Here is a 20798-nt window from a genome sequence, read left to right as displayed (position 1 = left end):
GGGGCAAATTATCAAAGTTAGAAGTAAACTGGAGCAAAAGATCCAATTTCTCGAACAATCACTTATCACTGTATCAGAAAGCCTGTCATCCACTGCCCTGTTACGAGCTCCACATAAAAATGTGTAATATTGTTTTACCCTACAGTATGATTACAGTATACAAAATATTGGGATCCTACAGTATGATTCCCCATTCTCCGGGATCCCCAATTCATCCAGCAAACCCTACTTCGACTATCGGGACGTGACCGCATCCTCCTCCACTATATAGCTTAATGTTTCAGTTTGACCAGAAGTGTTGATATAGAACAGCTATCTGACCAGTAAGCAGTGACGGTGGCATCCCAATCCGACGTGGACAACTTATATGTCAAGTCTCAACTACTAAATTCAAAGAACGTTTGCATTATTCAATCATCTGCCGCCGCGATCGAACATTCGTGGATGCTGCTCGGTCAAATTAAGCATATCTTGCTTGTAGACCAAGGACTGGTATGATTATGCACTTACTTCTAGTTTTTCGTTTTGCGGGAAGTACTTAATTACTAACAATTAGTCTAACTAGTTAGGCTACTCATAGTGGGGAGTATCATATACTAGTATCATGTATATGATACTAGCTTGTTTGCTAGTCCCGAATGCATGATACCGACTAAGATACCATCACTATGGGCAGCCTTAGTTGGACCTTGGTTAGTACTCGGATCTAAGCCTGGTCGACCCATGGATTGGCCGGCTCTCACCAGCTACACCACGGTCATGATCATCTTCTCCCTGCCACTAAGCGCTTCCCAAGACCGGCTTGTCCCCGGCAGGGTGCTGTACCCTGGTAACACCATCGTCTCCGATGATGGTGGATTCGCCTTGGGCTTCTTCAACCCCTGCAACTCCACTCCGGCCAGCTTGTACCTAGGCATATGGTATAACGACATTCCTGAGCTCACTGTTGTGTGGGTCGCCAACCGAGAGACCCCGACCACCAACACAATTCCTCAACACCGAAGCTCTCCCTCACCAACAACTCTAATCTGGTTCTCTCCGACGATGGTGGCGGGAGCCGTGTCATTTGGGCAACAACCAACGTGACCACTGACCTGGTCTCGTCTACCTCGATAGCCGTGCTTTTGAACACCGGTAATCTCGTAGTCCGATTGTCAAACGGCCCCATGCTGTGGCAGAGCTTCGACCATTGCACAGACATGTTCCTTCCTAGCATGAAGCTCGACATAAACTACAAGACGCATACCGCCACCATGCCTTCTCCCTTCACTGGCCTGATGCCGGCTTATAACTTGTCCCTAACCTTCATGTCTTTGTTTGAGTATTTGTACTAGTTTTTGAGGATATGGTTGAACCCTATATGATTTTTGAGTTGGAAACAAGAAAAATAAAAGAAAAAAACTGACCGGAAGCTTCCACAAACCGCCCAAAATCGAATCGGAGGTTCTAAAACAGGAGCTTAGTGGGCCGGCCCAGATAAAACGCCCCTTTGGCGAGAGCTCAATCCATCTCGCGGCTGGACTAAAGTTGGACAAGAGGTCGGCTAAAAAAAAGGTCCGCTCAAAAAACCAAAGTTGGAGCAGAGGTCCTTCCGTCGACGAATCCAGCGGCGGCCGGTGAGATTCTGCTTGTTTCGAAGGTATCCCTTCTCCACCTCCGGTCGAATTTTGGTTGCTTGGATTGTCCGACATCTAATTCAAAATCTTTCTTTCTTGGTTGTACTATACGGATACTTCAACTAACCCACCCAGTTTCTTAGAGCGATTCCACCAAAGTAATCTGGCGCAGTTTCTATGGTATTTTTGACCTAGTTTCCAACTCCGATCTATTGTGTACGGATAGCCCAATCCCTCCATTTGTCCGGCAACCATACCAATCCACCAGTTGTGTAATCAGATAAGTCAGTGTTAGTTGAATTTCATTCGTTGCTGTTCAGGCTGGATTGAAAAGATCGATGATGAAAAACAAGCGGCGGCTGGTGAGAGGCGATGAAGAGCAACGCCCTTACAAAAGGGTAGCTAAAAGTGAGTCCATGCTGTTTCCCTTCTCCTGCAAGTACATATTCACAATAAGTCGTAAAATTGACGCTTCTGTTAACTGTATCACACAAGATTTTATTTTCAATTAACTAGCTTTGTGTGGTACCTTCATAGTGAGATTGGACAGCTCGAGTGAAACCAGTCCAGGCGCCCTCAGTGAACTCAGTGAGCAAGTAGTTTCAAGATTGCGCAGGAGTGTCGTGTCGCTTGCTTCGTTCGATGGTTAGTAATTATACTTGCTGTTAATACTTTCTCATATTGCCTGTTTTTAGTGACCAGTTATTTTGTCTGCACGCTTGACTTTCTCTCTGTGCGTAGGTGATACCAAGTTACGTGAATGCACAGGCATGTGCATTGAAACCTCATCTTCTGATTCTGAAGCTACAATCCTGACATCGAGACGGTTGATTCCACCTACTCACCCAGCTGCAAGTTTGAATGTAACTTTTTTCTCTATTCTTTTCCTTGGTTATTAATTATGCTTATATATATGTTGCACCTGTAATCATTAATTCACCTTGCGCTCATTTCAGATTAAAGTACGCCTTCCGAATGATCGGATTGTCACTGGGTGGATAGAGGATCCTAAGATATATGTTGATTTTTTCATTGTCCACATCAAGAACGTGTCTGGTGTTGATGCCGCAAGTCTGGACCATGACATGCAGTTTGAGCCTCATACGAAGGTAGCAGCTGTATGCCGCTGTTTCAGTTCTGGATTTTTAACAGCCACAAGCGGACTAAATCTTGCCTCTCCAACCAGTGAGACAATCGTAAGCACGTGCCGGATCCACAAGGTGAGCTGCTTTTGTACAGTTTCAGGCATTATGAATTGCATGCATTTTCTCTGTGTAACTTCATTGTCACTTCTGTGCTAGGCGGGGATTGGAGGCCCCCTTGTTGATTTTGATGGCAACTTTGTCGGGATGAACTCCTCTCGTACCAAAATGGAGAAGACTGCTTACGTGCGAAGGGAGGGAATTTTCCGATTCTTGGTGCTTCACGGGAAGGTCAGGTATGTACACTTTCAGTATTGATGAACTGTCCTTCCCTCTTTGGCTTACTCATGCTTCTCTCTTACTGCATCCTATTCTACATATCTCTTCTATTTTTATTTGAGTTTGTGTGCAAGGTGTGTCATTCTCAAAGCCAAAGAGCAGGTTCCAAGGTTTACGAGTTTATATCCCAAAAACTGTACCATTAGCTATTTTTCTACTCATGTGTTTCTTTTCTTTAATTGTTTAGATCTGCACTGCACTTGATTAAGGTTGTTATTTCAATGCCGGCGCTAATACATATTTCTGCTGCACTTGAACTTACATTTAACAAGAAGACCCATGGGGAAATTGTTTAAGATTTTCTTATATTTCTCTGCTGTGAAATATCTGTAACTATTTGGCTCCCTTGTTCTAAATTTCCCTTGTTTAATACTAGCTCATTTTTTGTATGTGGTTGCGATACATTGCCTTAGTGGATTTATCACTTTGAGTTTTCTGTGTTACGCTGCAGTGTTAGAGTTAAGGAAGGGTTTGATGATGCTTCAAGGGCAAGAATGAACAGTGAGATGAAAGCAATTAGGCCAAGTGAGTCCATTTCTGCTTCCTTTTCCTGACTATTCATAGTAGACCGTTCTGTTAACTGTATCACACATGATTTTATTTCAATTAACTAGGTTTGAGTGCTAAGTCTGTAGAGAAATTGAGTAAATCCAGAAAAGGTGCCTTGAGTAAGCAAGTACTTTCCAGATTAAGCACGAGTATTGTGGCGCTGGCCTCATTTGATGGTTGGTGATTATACTGTTAATAATTTCTCATGTTACCTTGTTTTTGATGACCAGCTATTCAGTTTGCACGTATGACTCTCTCCCTCTCCAGGTGATACCCAATTACACGAATGCACGGGCACATGCATCGAAAGCTCATGTCCTGATGCCACGTGTTTCCTGACATCGATAAATTTGATTCCTTATACTTGGCGTCTAAGGAAGATCACCGAAAGTTTGACGGTAACCTTTTCTGGATTATTAATTATGCTAATGTATATGCTGCACCTGTAATGGTTAATTCAGTACAGCCATTGCCCTGTGCTCATTTCAGATTAAAGTACGCCTTCCCGATGATCAGATTGTCACTGGGTGGATAGAGAATCCTGAGATATATGTTGATTTTTTTATCGTCAAAATCAAGAACGACCATGTTATTGATCCCCCCCATCTATGTCATCTAAGTCTTGATCGTGCCACGCAGTTTGAGCCTTATAGGAAGGTAGCAGCTGTATGGCGCGATTATGATTCAGGAGAATTAAAGACCACAAGTGGAGTAGATCTTGCCTCTGTATGCGCTCTTACAGATGAGGAGATGTTAAGCACATGCCGAATCCATGAGGTGAGCTAGCTGCTTTAGTCTGTACAGTTCAAACATATAACTGCTGTATGATGATATGAATGGCTTATATCATTGTATGCGCTGATGCATATCCTTAGTTTCAGGAATTATTGATTGCATTTTTCATGCATAACTTCATCCTCATTTTTGTGCTAGGTGGGGATTGGAGGTCCCCTTGTTGATTTTGATGGTAACTTTGTTGGGATGAATTGCTCTGGTACCAAACAAAGAAAGACCCCCTACGTACGAAGGCCTTCAATTCGTGAATTCATGTGGTTTCACGGCATGGTCAGGTATGCGCACTTTCAGTATTGATGAACAAACACTCTGTTCGGCTTACCCATACTTCTCTCTCACTGCATCCTACACTACATCTCCCTGCCCTATTTTTATTTGAGTTTGTGTAAGGTGTATTGTTCTGAAAGCTAAATAGCAGCTTCCGAGGTTTACAAATTTATCCCCAAAACTGCCTCATTAGCTATTTTGTACTCTTGTGTTTTTTTTAACTTTTTTTACATCTCCTGTTGCTCTGCATCTGTGACCATCTCTTCCTGTAGCCCAACAAGCTGCATTCCGTCCCAAAATAAGTGTCGCTGATTTAGTGCAACTTTAGGACAAAGTTATACTAGCTAAGTCTGCGACACTTATTTTGGGACAGAGGGAGTGCTAGATTACGGTTGTTATATTAATCTGGCGGTAATGCATATTTCTGCTACACTCTAAACTCGCATTTAAACAGACCCATGGAGAAATTGTTTTAGATTTTATTAAATTTATCTGCTGTAAAGTATATGCAACTATTTGGCGCTCCCTTGTTCTATATTTCCCTTGTTTAATACTCTCATTTTGTGCATGGTCTGTGTCTCTTGATATCTTCTTTTTGTGGATTTATCACAGTGAGTTTTCTACATTGTGCTGCAGTGTTAAGGAAGAGGTTGATGAAGCTGTAAGAGAAAGATTTAAAAGTCGTTATGGAGATTCAGCTTTCCTCAGGGCAGGAGGTGAGCAAATTTATTTCATAGGATATTGGCTGTAAGGCCAGAATGAGACAGCCCTGGACCCAAGAGGCGCGGCTGTCCCTTTGACTGCTGTTGAACCACAGGGAGGAAGATGAGACGGGAAGTTAGATTGTGTTCCTCATACTGGGTCCATGGTCAAGCTGAATGGTAGCTTCCCCATTTTTATGTGATAAACAACCTAACTGGGAGATTATGGCCTTATGGGGATCCTATCCACTCACTTGGTTTGTGGTCATATACTGTTAGTACATAGCAAAAACATACTGACTGATTAGTACTAGCATTATGTCTTCACAATTTTATTTATTTGATAAACTAGGTGAATGCCTGCTTGTTGCTATGGAAATCATAAAAATAAATTTAACCATGCATGTGGCACATCAGTCTGCAAATCCATGGGCACAGAAACTGACTTGGAATTAGGAAAACAAGATAACATAGAAATATCAAAACTGTGAGGAATACTCATATGACATACTCCCTCCGGCCCATAGTATAAGAGCGTTTTTGACACTACACTAGTTTAAAAAACGCTATTCTATTATGGCTTATGGGACGGAGGGAGTGTGTGACAAACCCTTAAACAAGATGTGGAAATGGTGCGATGGAAGAAGGAAGATGGAACATACCATCACAGCTTTTTTTTTTCTTGAATTACATATTTAAACTACAGTGGCTACGTTGAAACCCTTGGCAGCCAATACATTTTAACTTATTTTGCTGAGTACCTTATGTTGCACACTCACACTTTAAAAAACTTTATCAAACACTGCTAACTGGTGTATCATGCTAGGCGGGCAATACATAAATCATCTCGATGCTATGTTCAAGAAGGATATCTTGAGGAAACCATTGGGAGGTTTTGGTTTAGAAATGGATCGAAGTGCCTACTCACTTGCTTCAGAATCAAGCAAACTTCTTGCTTCAAAAATGAATCGAAGTGTTGTCTCAATTGCTTCATGCAATGGTGATGACTCTGTTATAGAGTACTTACTTGTCCATGTTTTAATTGATCAGTGATTGATAACTGAAATGATTATCTCTGTAGGATTTGCAAAAAAGTTTTCTTGCTCAGGTGTATTTATAAAGGGCGAAGCATGCTCTGCAACAATTCTGACTTCAGCAAGTTTGTTTAGAGTTCCTGGCAGTTCACACTTGATCGATGATAACTTGAGGGTTGTTACTGCTAACTGCTATCAATTTTATTTTATTTTCATTTCAGATACTGGTTAACATAACGTTATCATTGCAGATTGAAGTTTGCCTTCCAAATCAATTTCGAGTCGTAGGGATATTGAACTGTTATAATTTACACTACAATGTTGCCCTTGTTGACATCATGGGATTCTGGCATCCTCGGACAATAAAAATCCGTGGGCATCCAGTTACCTCATCTATGGACGTAATAGCTGTGGGTAGTCTTTTTGCGTGTCGCAAACTAATGGCTGTCGAGGGGAAGGTGTTGATTGGCAAACAAAGCAAACTTGACTGCAAAGAACTTTGTGTCTCCACCTGTAAAATCACCAAGGTATTTCTTGTGGACTTCCCCAGTACCTCTAACTTGCCAAAAAGTTATTACCGTTGCAATACTAACATAAGCTATCACTACATCTATCAAACGATATCTGTGTTTAACTCTTGTATGTTATTACTTTTGTTTTGCTAGGCTGGGATTGGGGGCCCTCTTATTGACAATGATGGAAATTTTGTTGGAATGAACTTTTATGATGAGGAAGAAACTCCATTCTTGCCAAGGGACGTTATTCACCGCCTCTAATTGAACTTAAATAAAAAACGGTATGTCTTGTTTTTAATAAAAGAAGCTTGTAGGTTTTAGGGAAGTTGTCCTGTGTATATTCATCTCTAGTTTTCACATCGTTTAATCATTTTCACTTCAACATAATTTTGGCCCAATTGTGTTTGGCTGATATGACAACTTGTGTGTGCCCCAAAGTGTAATACTGTGCACTGATGTAGTGATGTAATTGTACATTATTCCGGTAACTTAATTCATTTGCGTGTTCTGTTGTTATCTGCCATTATCACTCTTGATGCCATACTTACCCGTACGCTCTCATCGTGCTCTTATATCCTTGCCTATTTTTTAACGCATTAAGCTGGTATGTCATTGGTTTAAACTAACTCGTTTCCTTGTGGTAAAATTGATTTTGGGTGTACTTGCAGGACTAGTGCAGATGGTACTATTGCCGAGAGTGTTGAAAACAGGTATTCTTTCTTAAGTACGGTATCTACATATTGTTTGAAAAATTTTATTCAGTAACTCTTATGCCTTTTGAAATGACTGTCAACGACAGATGGTTGTTGCCTGGTGGGACACACGGAAACACTGAAACTATTGCACCGATTGATGGAAACAAGTATTCTTTCTTACACATGTTAATACTATCTATCTGTGACATTGTTTAGAATAGATCTCTTCATTGACTTGTACTTTCTTGCTCATGACAGATGGCCGTTGCCTGAGCCACGCTACGTTGGTCGTAGACGAGCCAACCCTTTGCCACGTCACAAATGGCCTCTGCCTCGTGGCCGAAAGCCTCTGCCTGTGTGAGGTCACGTTTGTTGTAGAGCCGACGATCGCTGCTAATATTGATGATGTTTTCTTGTCCGTTGGTGCTGGGACCTCCATTCTGAGCTGCTCGAGTACAAGTAGTATTAATATTGCTTTCTCCATGACAGACTCGTGCTAGTACTAATAGTAGTATCTATAGTTCCTGTTGGTGGTTGGCTGTCAGTCCTCCATTCTGAACCGTTTGCTCTGTGTTGCTAGAGCTCTGTTATCATCAAAACCAATTAATGTCATGGTATCTGTATGTGTAAGTGGGTAAACCATGTCACAAGCCCATGTGCTCTAAGCATAGTGGTGTCCAGTGATTTATGTTCTTGACTCGTCTCCCCGGTATCAACCAGCACCCATTTTGTTGATCTGCTTGTGGTTTTACGACTGTAGATTGGTGCATGAAAGCCTTTAAAATTGCCCTTGTCTGTCTTGACCTGTTGTAATGGGGAGGAAACATGTTGCATTTCATTGATGTAAAGGAGTAGAAACATGTTGCACTCGTTGATGTAAAGGAAAAGAGTACAAACAGCAAGGGCTACCAACTTAGAAAAGCCAGCCTGTGTCCTGGCCGTATCCTTTGGAATCAGCAGTTGTGAAGGAGTTGGCTTGAGCATTCCATCAATCAACCGGCATATGGAAGATGATGTGGTCCGACCAGACCAAGGACAACATCATCTTTCAGATGAGACCACATCATCTTCCAGATGCCGGTTGATAAGAGGCAGCTTGCAAGCCGTTTCACTTCTGTTGAAGACAAAGCTGACAAGTACGCACCTCGGTCATCCCCTCTTTATAAGATTATCCGCAGCCCTTGAGTAGCAGTCCAGGCAAAAATCTTGCATACCAGATTATGATATAAATGTCAACCGTGAGTAGGCCAAAGAACTGCAGCTGGTAAGCAGACTTTGCCGACTACTGCTCACACAACTAATCTTGTGCCACATATTTGTGATTCCTGTAGGGCAGGCTGAGTGAGGTCATGCTAGCTTGAGGAATCTCATCGAGGCATCTCCATCGTGAGAACGAGCCACCGAAGTACTGTATCAGTAGCAAGAGGCATCTCCAGGAGCCATCAGTAACGCCAGAATCTAATGAGGAGTTATTTACCCAAAACCACCACATTAGGGTAACAGATCGGTATCATATTTGAGGCAGGGCATAATAAACCACCAACAATGGGGCTAATCTGTAACGCGGAGCACTGCCGCTGCGTTTTAGCCCAGAAAACAGCGAATCCGACATGTGGGTCCCACCTGTCGGGCTGACGTGGCGCGGGTTGACGGACGCCGTTAGACGGCGACAGACGACCGTTTCCGCGGGCACGTGTACGGTGTCTAGCCGTTCCCCAGCCCGTCGATTCAGTCCACCCCCTTGATTCAGTTTGCTCCGGCGGCGACGGCGCACATGGAGTCGACAGAAGCGGCGACGGCGCAGACAGCGGTGGCAAAGGCGGTGGTAGTACTTCAGGACTGAAGTGGCAGCGGTCGCAATGCGGATTCATCGGCCCCCACATCGATGGGGGCTGCGATCAAGATCTAGAGTCGGCGGCGGCGGCAGTCCTGTCGCCGGAGCCTTGTACCGAGGAAGCAGCTTCACAGATTGGTCCCGAGGATGTGCTCCCGTTCGGCCCATCTTCAGCGAGGTAAATCTGAATCTTTGAAAATGTGTTCTTTCATTCTTTCCTTACTACTGGATCTGTTTTAGACATTGAACAAAGATTTTAGACTTATAATCATAGTGTAGGTTTGAATATTCATTTGTTAGTCATTTAGAATTAACGGTAGTCCTGAATTTTTGGAGAAAATCATACTGTAGGGTTCAGTTATGTTAGTAGTAATGTAGGGTTCTGAAAATCACAATGTAGGGTTCAGTTATGTTATTGTAATGTTAGTAGAATTGACTTGGTAATTTTTTTATAGTGCATTGTAATGGTCAGCTATATTAGGCCCGAAGATATTCATTTGTATGTCTATGTTAGTAATTTTAGCAATAATTTTAGGGTTCTGATTTTTTTGATAGTGCATTGTAATGGTCAGCTATAATGGTCAGTTATGTTAGTAGAATTGACTTGGTAATATTCATTTGCATGTCTATTTTAGGCCTGAAGATTTATGGTCAATATATTTCCAGTTTCCTGGGAAGAAGTATGCTCTTGTTCAGATGTGTGAAAGAGAAATCACTGATGGTAGTTTGGTCAATGTAATGGTCAGCAATGGATATTGTAAGGATAACAGTCTTTGCTACTTGAAAGAGGAAGATATAGGGCTGCAAGGTGTTTGTGTCATCAAAGACAACATTGAAGTAGTTCACATGCTGAGAAAATTTGAGAGCGCCCAGACATTGTCTCTGACAGTTAGAAAGGGAAATCTAGTTATTAAAGAATCACCAATTGGACAAGATGAAGAGTCTCAACAAATAGATGGAGATCCACCTGTTGTGTTTGCTATTGCTGAATCAAGTGTTGTGCACAAAACAATTGGTACACAGGAAAGTGTCAATTTTTTGCCACTCAAATCAGTTCCTCCTAACTGTCAGTTACATCTTGGGACACAAATTAACACTGAAATAAGTGTCAATTATGCTGATTTTCAGTTTGATACAGATGAGGAGGACCATGCAGTCAGTGAGGAAAAAATTCCTGTAGGCATGGACACAGATGATGATGAAGGTTCAAGCAGTGATGAAGATTTTGTAGTTGATGTGGACCTCTTAGATGCAGGAGAAGAAGAAGAAGAATCAGATTCAATGCAGTATGTAGAAGAACAGAGTGCAAACAGGAGGAAAGAGGAACCTAAGCTAGAGGAAACTATTTCTGAAATAAAGAGGAAGAAAGCTGAATACATGTGTAGTACACACTGTGAGGGGGACACAGATCCTGATCATGAAGATATATATGACATGGACCAGGAAGAAGATGATGAGGAGGCCCAAGAGATTCCAGTTCCCGAGCCTGTTCAGAAGAAGGCAAAGAGGCCAGGTCCTACAAGTAGGTCCCACTCTAGTGCCGGTCCAACCATTAATCCTGATTGGTTTCCATCTTCAGAACAGGAAGATACAGGCTTTGAAGCAGATGATGATGGCAATGAACCAATGTCCTTTGTTATCACCTCTGGCAGAAGGAGCAGAGCTAAGAAAAGACCACCTAGGGTCTGGTATGATGAGGAGAGGATGCATCCAGAATAGCAATTCAAGCTAAAGCTTTGTTTCAAAGATGTTTACCAATTCAGAGAGGCTCTTATCAATTTGCATGTGAAACAACTTAGAAGATACAAATATTACAGAAACTGCAGTGATAGGATAATAGTTTGCTGTGATGGAGATGGTTGTCAATTCTACATGGTAGCAGCAAAGATAAGCAATGAGCCCACTTTCTGCATTAAGAAGATGAGGTTGGATTACACATGTCCCACCCAGTCTGAGAAGACTAGCATTAGCTCAAGGTGGCTTGGCAACAAAATGCTTGAAACTATCAGATCAGATCCCAACACCACTGTACCTGCTATTGTTGACAAGGCAAAGAGGTAGTTTGGGCTTGAGGTTCCTAGGATGATGGCATGGAGAGCTAAGAAGAAAGCAAATGATATTGTGCTTGGAGATCACAAGAAGCAATATAGGAGGCTGAGAGATTATTTGGAGAATGTGAAGCTTACAAATCCTGGATCTAGATGCATTGTTAGTACTGTTAGTGGCAAAACCAGAGAAAATCCTACTGCTGGACCAAGGTTCCATGGTTTATTTTTCAGTTTGAATGCATGTTGTGAGGGGTTTTTGAATTGATGTAGGCCATTCATAGGTCTAGATGGCTGCTTCATCAAATTGACAAGTGGTGAACAGATACTAGCAGCTACTGGAAGGGATGCAAACAACAATATGTACCTCATTGCCTTTGGAGTGGTTGGAGTTGAAGATACACCAAACTGGTCCCGGTTCTTGACACAACTCAAGTATGCTCTAGGAGGAAGTGAAGAGGGGAAATTTGGAAAGTACACATTCATGTCTGATAGATAGAAGGTTAGTTCATTTACTTGTTCATTTAGTTCATTTACTTGTTCATTTAGTTCATATAGTTTATTTACTTGTTAATTTAGTTCATTTACTTGTAGAAAGCCTCTTGTTGGTAGGTGTTGAGTCTTAACGTTTGTTGTCGACAAAATGAGCCCATCAACCCTACTTGGTAGGTGTCGAGTCGTAACGCGTCTTGTCAACACTTTGGTCTAGATTGTTGGGGAACGTAGTAATTTCAAAAAAATTCCTACGCACACGCAAGATCATGGTGATGCATGGCAACGAGAGGGGAGAGTGTTGTCCACGTAGCCTCGTAGACCGAAAGCGGAAGCGTTAACACAACGCGGTTGATGTAGTCGTACGTCTTCACGATCCGACCGATCAAGTACCGAACGCACGGCACCTCCGAGTTCAGCACACGTTCAGCTCGATGACGTCCCTCGAACTCCGATCCAGCCGAGTGTTGAGGGAGAGTTTCGTCAGCACGACGGCGTGGTGATGATGATGATGTTCTACCGACGCAGGGCTTCGCCTAAGCTCCGCTACGATATTATCGAGGTGTAATATGGTGGAGGGGGGCACCGCACACGGCTAAAAGATCATATATCAATTGTGTGTCAAGAGGTGCCCCCCTGCCCCCGTATATAAAGGTGCAAGGGGGAGGCCGCCGGCCTAGGAGGTGTGGCGCGCCAGGAGGAGTCCTACTCCTACCGGGAGTAGGACTCCCCCCCTTTCCATGTTGGACTAGGAGAGGAAGGGGGGAAGAGGTGGAGGGGAGGAAGGAAGGGCGGGCGCCGCCCCCCTCTCCTTGTCCTATTTGGACTGGGGGGGAAGGGGGGCGCGGCCCTGCCCTAGCCTCCTCTCCTCTCTTCCACCTAGGCCCAATAAGGCCCATTAAGTTACCGGGGGGTTCCGGTAACCTCCCGGTACTCCGGAAAAATCCCGATTTCACCCGGAACACTTCCGATGTCCGAACATAGGCTTCCAATATATCAATATTTATGTCTCGACCATTTCGAGACTCCTCGTCATGTCCGTGATCACATCCGGGACTCCGAACAACCTTCGGTACATCAAAACATATAAACTCATAATATAACTGTCATCGTAACTTTAAGCGTGCGGACCCTACGGGTTCAAGAACTATGTAGACATGACCGAGACACCTCTCCGGTCAATAACCAATAGTGGAACCTGGATGCTCATATTGGTTCCCACATATTCTACGAAGATCTTTATCAGGCAGACCGCATAACAACATACGTTGTTCCCTTTGTCATCGGTATGTTACTTGCCCGAGATTCGATCGTCGGTATCTTGATACCTAGTTCAATCTCGTTACCGGCAAGTCTCTTCACTCGTTCTGTAATACATCATCCCGCAACTAACTCATTAGTTACAATGCTTGCAAGGCTTATAGTGATGTGCATTACCGAGTGGGCCCAGAGATACCTCTCCGACAATCGGAGTGACAAATCCTAATCTCGAAATACGCCAACCCAACAAGTACCTTTGGAGACACCTGTAGAGCACCTTTATAATCACCTAGTTACGTTGTGACGTTTGGTAGCACACAAAGTGTTCTTCCGGTAAACGGGAGTTGCATAATCTCATAGTCATAGGAACATGTATAAGTCATGAAGAAAGCAATAGCAACATACTAAACGATCGAGTGCTAAGCTAACGGAATGGGTCAAGTCAATCACGTCATTCTCCTAATGAGGTGATCCCGTTAATCAAATGACAACTCATGTCTATGGCTAGGAAACATAACCATCTTTGATTAACGAGCTAGTCAAGTAGAGGCATACTAGTGACACTCTGTTTGTCTATGTATTCACACATGTATTATGTTTCTGGTTAATACAATTCTAGCATGAATAATAAACATTTATCATGATATAAGGAAATAAATAATACTTTATTATTGCCTCTAGGGCATATTTCCTTCATAGATAGCCCAGGTGACCCATGTGGGTACAAAAAGCATAGGCATCATCAAAATGAACCCACCAACCCTACTTTGTAGGTGTCGAGTCGTAACGCGTCTTGTCGACACTTTGGTCTAGATAGCCTAGGGTGACTCATGTGGGTACAAAAAGCATAGGCATCATCAAAATGAACCTATCAACCCTACTTGCTAGGTGTCGAGTCGTAAGCGTCTTGTCGGCACTTTGGTCTAGATAGTCTAGGGTGACCCATGTGGGTACAAAAATCATAGGCGTCATCAAAATGGACCCATCAACCCTATTTGGTAGGTGTCGAGTCGTAACGCTTCTTGTCGACACTTTGGTCTAGATAGCCTAGGGTGACCCATGTGGGTACAAAAATCATTTAAATCATATTAAATAATTTAAATCATATTAAATCATTTATATTCATATTAAATCATTTAATTTCATATTAAATAATTTATAGTCATTTAAATTCACATTAAATTATTTATAATCAGTTAAAATTCATTTTCATGCAGGGTCTACTGAATGTAGTGACAGCAGTATTCCCAAACTGCTATCATAGGTACTGTTTGAGCCACATTTATGAAGAGATGCATGGATGCAGCTGCCTATGCTTACACTGAACATGACTTTATTTTGGCAATGGATAGCATGAAGGCTGAGTGCATTGCTGCTTGGGAGTCGATGTCAAGAATTCCTCCTAAAGCTTGGTCTAGGCATGCAATGGATACTAATTGCAAAACTAATCTGGTGGTCAATAACTTAGTGAAATTTTTAATAAGTACATTCTAGATGTAAGGAACAAACCAATTGTCACTATGATCAATGGGATCAAGGACAATTTTCTAGTGAGGTTCCACGAGAAGAGAGAGGGTGGAAAATGTGCTAGATGGGAGATTGCACCAACCTATGCAGATAAGTTGGAGATGAACAAGAAGTACGCAAGGGATTGCAATGCATTGATAGCTGGCCAAGGACTTTTCCAAGTCACTAGTGGAGACAAGACCTATGCTGTTGACACAAACCTACAAATATGTGGGTGCAAGAAATGGGACATCACTGGAGTTCCTTGCCCCATGCTCGTTCTGCCATCTATAGGTCTAAACAGCTGCCAGAGGACCATATCAATGTGTTCTTAAAAAATGTACTTGAAGTCATATAAGCCTGTAATTTACCCTGTTCCAGGTCCAGATAGTGGGTGAAAACTCCAACACCTGTCATTGACCCACCACAATTCAAAGATGACAAGAAGGGGCCAGCAGAAGAGAAAAGGAAAAAAAGGAAAGTTTGAGCCACCTCAAGCAAAGCAGACATCTAGGATGACTACTATAACATGTGGGAACTGCAAGCTGCAGGTACACAAGTACACAAGTTGTACAAAGCCATTGAGGCCTGATTTGCAAATCAGGAGGAACAAGCACACGGTATTTTCAACTTGAAATTACTTGAGTGTTCATTTCTATTCAATGATCATTATAAAGTTGTTTACATTTTTAATTATAGGAAAACAGGAGTGCACTTGAATGGCAGCATGGTGCAGGATCATCAGCTACTGGAAGTGCTAGAGGTGCAACCTCATCATCTACTGCAAACTCTTCTCCTGCTGCTGGAAGAGGTGCAAAGACTTCTGGTGCTGCTGGAAGGGGTGCAACCTCATCTCCTGCTGCTGGAAGAGGTGCAAGGTCTTCTTCTGCTGCTGGAAGGGGTGCAACCTCATCTCCTGCTATTGGAAGAGGAGCAAGGTCTTCTGCTGCTGCTGGAAGGGGTGCAAGTTCTTCTCCTGTTGCTGGAAGAGGTGCAAGATCTTCTACTACTGCTGGAAGGTGTGGAAGAAGGTTCAACCCTCCAAGAAGTTCTGCAGAAACTTCAAGTAGCCAGCCAGCAAAGATAGGCCAAAGAGGACAAAATACATGAGCAAGAGGATGGAGGGGTACTTCTATGCCAGTGGGAACTACTGAATGTTCACCTTTGAAGTGTTTATCCAAGTGCATGTGTGCTAAATCAGGCATTACAGCACTATGTATGACATTATGATGTTGAGCCTATGTTGACCCTATGTATGGCACTAAGAACTACTGCTGTAATGCTATGTTGGTCTTATCTGTGGCACATCATGAACTATCTATGTTTCTTCACTGTCAAGTTATCTATGTTTATTTCTTGCTGTTAAAATTCTGTGCAAAATAGGTTCTGTGCAAAGCAGGTTCTGTGCAAATTTTGTGCAAAATAAATTCTGTACATATTCTGTGCATATTTATCTCAATTGTCAAACATATTTTGTGCAAAATAGGTTCTGTGCAATGTTCTGTACATATTCTGTGCATTTGTCAAATATATTCTGTGCAAAATCATCAGGAACTATTATGGCACAACTACCACAACCATTTCATTTGATATAAACATAATACATTCATAACTTGGACATTGATCCAAAGATGCAATGATAATAAGAAAATAAGCCATCAAATCCATTCCATTACATATTTAAGTCTTGGGAGTACACAACACAAGTCTTGGAGATAAACTGAATAATTCACTACAAGTTAAAGCATCACAACTTATTAAGTGCAAAAGAGCACAATCATAGCAACTATAGTGCTACCCTAAACCACACCATAATACATACTTCAAAATTATCACATATCTCCTTCAACTTCTTGATCTTGTCCTTGTACCCATGTTTCTGTTTGAGCAGATCTGCAATCATATACTCAAGTTTTTTCTTCTCTTGCTTCAGTTGGTCCCTCTCTGTCACAACTTGGTCTCTCTCTAGCACAAGCTGGTCCCTCTCTTTCTCTTCCTTTGCCCTAAGTAGCTGATGTAGATTGGTACAACCATGGTCTGCCAACTTCTTCTTCTCCATCTCCTCTTTGATATCACTTAGAGCCAACATAGCATTGCCCAACTGTGTGATAGCCTCCTCCTTGTCAGCAACCATTTTAGCAAAGTCCAGTTTGAAAAACCTCTGATCTTCCTCCATCTTCCTCTTTTCTCCAACTACTTTGAAATTTTGTTCAGCAAGCTAAACATTGTCTCTCAGCCTGTCCTTGCTTTCTTTGTCGTACATGCTCCACAATTCAGTTAGGCTGAACTGCATAGCCACTGACCACTCAGGGTATATCCACTCGAGATAGCTGCACTTTAGTTCTGTCTACAATTAAATAAATATGTTCTCAATAAGAAATTATATGAAATGTGCACAAATTATATAATACTGTATGAAATTGAGGGCATGGGCTAATTAGCTTACATTAGCTTATATTCTATGCATAAATTGGGGGATAAAACAAATATTAGATCATAAATTAATAGCGATATTCTGGGCAGAAACAATTATAACAGCATATATAAAGTGTGGGCAAGATTGTATTCAACTGAATGTTCTCAATAAGAAATTGTATGCATAGATTCTGGGCAGAAACAATTATAACAGCATATATAATTTTTTTTCTCAATAAGATTGTATATGTATAAATTGTTGGCAAGCACAAAGATTTAATACACCAACTGAAGCAAGAGAAGATTGGAGTACTGAAGCAATTCATATTTGAGCAACTATCCAGGAACAAATCTTTCATACACAAAATTGGAGTACTGATAAGTGAATGGAGCATAAGCTAACTAAGAAAATCTATTTACACTACTAAGCAACATACCTTCTCCTTAGCACACGCAAGAAAACGTCTGCTCGTGTCCACGGATTAAAATGCAACTAGCCTAACGCAAGGTTCTCGATGCAGACAACGAGAAGACAGATCGTGAGCAATGCCACTCCATTCATAGCAAGGGATAGTCCTAGGAAGCTAACCAGCACACAAATTGCACAAATAAGCGAGCTGGTAAAAAATCCCCAAATGAGGAACCCTAACCCTAACCTTCGATGGGGGAGGCGATCACGCATACCTGGCTAGTGACTTCTTCGCCATCCGAAGAAGAGCTGGAGGACGGCTCGCTCCAAGAAACCATGGCGGAGCGGCGAACGGTGGCGAGTCGGCAGTGGCGACCCCAGCGGTGGTCGCAGTCGAGAGAGCAGAGAGCGAGCGGGATGAACTGGCTGGTCTGGTCCAAACACCGACCGGTGCGGGCCACTCATACGGGCGCGTGGAAACGGCCGTCTGTGACCGTCTAACGCCTTCCGTCAACCCGCGCCACGTCAGCCCGACAGGTGGGACCGACTTGTCGGATTCGCTATTTTCTGGGCTAAAACGCAGCGTCAGTGCTCTGCATTACAGATTAGCCCCATTGTTGGTGGTTTTTTGTGCCCTGCCTCAAATGTGGTACCGATCTGTTACCCTAGCCCCAAGTGTGGTGGTTTTGGGTAAATAACTCTCTAATGAGCTTCCCATCACTAATATGTATGAATTATTGCATGCAGAATCGTCGACTGTAGTTGAGACAAAATTGAGATGGGAAGAGAATACACGAGGGTGCGGTTTGTTTTTGTTTGGTGACGCAGGATGCGATCTAGGGTTTCCTCGGCCGCCGCCACCATCTCCCGTGCGCCCGTCCTCAGTCCACCACCGCCCATCAATCTGTGATCTCGTTGTCTCGGACGGCTGATCCCCTTTCCGTTGACAAAACCACCCACCATAGACCTTTCGCGAGAGCTAGGGCTCGTGATCGTACACCACCTCCAAACCTGGTTTGTGTTCTGCGTTTCGTGTCCCCTGCTGTGTGGCGGCAGAGATGGAGAGGGTGGAAGGTCTGCTGCAGAGTTTGAAGTTGTCGGACAAGGAGAAGAAGGGCATTAAGATCGGTTGGGCCGGGTCTGCAAACGCGGGGGTCGTGGAATCGCAAGCCCCTGCCAAATTACTCTCAGAGAAACCTATGTTCGTTGATGCAATGGCAGAGACCTTGGGTAAGATATGGTGCCCGATCGGGGGGGTGGATTGCAAGGAGGTCAAAGAGAATGTATTTTTGTTCATGTTTGGGCAGGAATCGGGTAAAAGGATGGCTCTGGATGGCGGCCCTTGGGAGTTTGGGAATGCCCTTCTTATTTTTGAAGATTTTGATGCTAGTAAACGCATTGAGGACTATACGTTCGAGACCATCCCAATTTGGATATGAGTGAAGAGGCTGCCCTTAGGAATGATGTGTAGGGAAGCAGGCGAAGCAATTGGGAAGGAAATTGGGGAGGTTATGGAAGTGGTTTTATAAATATATGGTTAAATTGTAAATGTGTGCTCCAAAAAAGAGTATATCTCAAGCAGTCCCACACATATAATTAAATTTATACTCTAGAATTTTCTATATGTTTTCCAAATCATATAGTAGAATCACACTATTACAATATTTGTTAGACAATATGTTTTTGAAATATCTAACAAATAGTTGTATAAACAACATAAAATACACAAGTATAAAAATATAAAAATTTGTTACAAAATATAAATTGAATTCGTCGCAACACATAGATATTTTTGAATGGTACACATTAAAAAAATATAACTAAAATATAAGTTTATGTTTTTATTAAGTATGTCAAATAAGCAATTAAAATTTTTACTACTTAACAAAGTAGTATAGTAAGTATAAAATTTAGTATAAATCATGTATACATTAATAAAAACGGACCAATAGTCGGAACATGAATTAGTGCTTTGAATTTTTTTAGGAGATTTTTATATTTGAATCATGAGCGCAAGTAAAATCAGCTCACCATATACTTCTGGAAATATCAGAGCAGCTTAATTTAATGAAGAAAGTAATAGTTTATAACATTTGAACCAATAAGGCAAGCATAGAACAATAAAATATTTATAATTAAATAATTAGAAGTGTTTTACTGTGCCAAAAAATGTAATCTTATATTCTCACTCTATACCCAAGTCAACTTCACCTGGAGGTGAGATAATGAAACGCTTCCCGTGTTTTAGCTTCACTGAAATAAAAACATAGTTATTAATTATTAAATACTGAAAGAACGTATACCAAACAGCGATAAAGACAGAAGAAATTACCTATTGTTGTCGATAGCTGAACACTAGTATTATTCGGACTACGATTACTCTGGTATATAGCTCACCCATCAAGGCACGTAAAAATAACTGTTGTCAAGAAACAAGATTCATACAACAGAAAGAGTTTACCCTACATGAGTAAGAAACAGAAATAGAACTGTCTATTGGTGTTGTAAAAATATAGTTCACCTATTACAAACGTTATTGATGCCATAACATACTAATATTTAATGCTTTAAATAATTTAACATGTTGCTATTTTATTCATATTTTTTCTTAGTCAGACTACTAATATTATTTTGCTAATGGAGAATTTCAATATTTTCGTAAACAAACTCCATTGGTGTCATCCACCCAGGTATTGGAGATATCCACTAGTGGTCAAAACAGCTGTGCTAGTGGATGGTAGATTTGAGCATGTTTTTCTTTCCTGCAATGCCACGATGGATTATGCTATTATTTGGATCGAGCAGGAAGGACAGAAAGCTTTGGATGTAAGTCTTGTGCTTGTGCATAAAAAAGTTATGTTTTGTCGCTCATAAAGGAAAACAAAATAAAATCATGTTATCTCAAATTGTAGTTTTCATGTTTAGCAACTTACAACTATGCATTCTAGCACTTGCTCTTTAACACAGTGCATGCCATCTAGAGTAGAACACCTCATGTTGTGAAGCACCAACTGGAATCAAGTTGTGCACAAACTAGAGTATTAGTAGAGTAGAGTGTAGATATGACAAGTGCCTAGATGCTTCAGCTAGAGTATTAGTAGAGTAGAGTGTTGATATATCAACGTGTACATATTCTCAAAATTCTTCTTTGGGTAGTCCTAATTCCAGGTTTCTGCAAAAAGTT

At 41.9% G+C, this 20798-nt stretch overlaps 1 protein-coding gene across 1 annotated transcript; it reads left to right on the top strand.

Annotated features, from left to right (window-relative positions):
- Window positions 1-1567: 1567 nt before the first annotated feature.
- Window positions 1568-8388, top strand: LOC123125369 (uncharacterized). Its single transcript, XM_044545877.1, has 19 exons — window positions 1568-1639; window positions 1937-2024; window positions 2154-2261; window positions 2358-2479; window positions 2573-2836; window positions 2918-3054; window positions 3549-3622; window positions 3712-3822; window positions 3914-4044; window positions 4136-4423; window positions 4580-4716; window positions 5345-5424; window positions 6236-6409; window positions 6491-6618; window positions 6695-6970; window positions 7109-7239; window positions 7627-7668; window positions 7758-7820; window positions 7912-8388. Exons 2-16 carry the CDS (start codon window positions 1955-1957, stop codon window positions 7217-7219), a joined length of 2211 nt encoding a protein of 736 aa, XP_044401812.1. The 5' UTR covers window positions 1568-1639; window positions 1937-1954; the 3' UTR covers window positions 7220-7239; window positions 7627-7668; window positions 7758-7820; window positions 7912-8388.
- Window positions 8389-20798: the final 12410 nt, after the last annotated feature.

The sequence above is a fragment of the Triticum aestivum genome, chromosome 5D (genome assembly GCF_018294505.1).
Source record: "Triticum aestivum cultivar Chinese Spring chromosome 5D, IWGSC CS RefSeq v2.1, whole genome shotgun sequence".
Lineage (NCBI taxonomy): Eukaryota > Viridiplantae > Streptophyta > Magnoliopsida > Poales > Poaceae > Triticum > Triticum aestivum.
The sequence above is the reverse complement of the archived record's forward strand: the minus strand, read 5'-3'. Positions and strand labels throughout refer to the sequence as shown.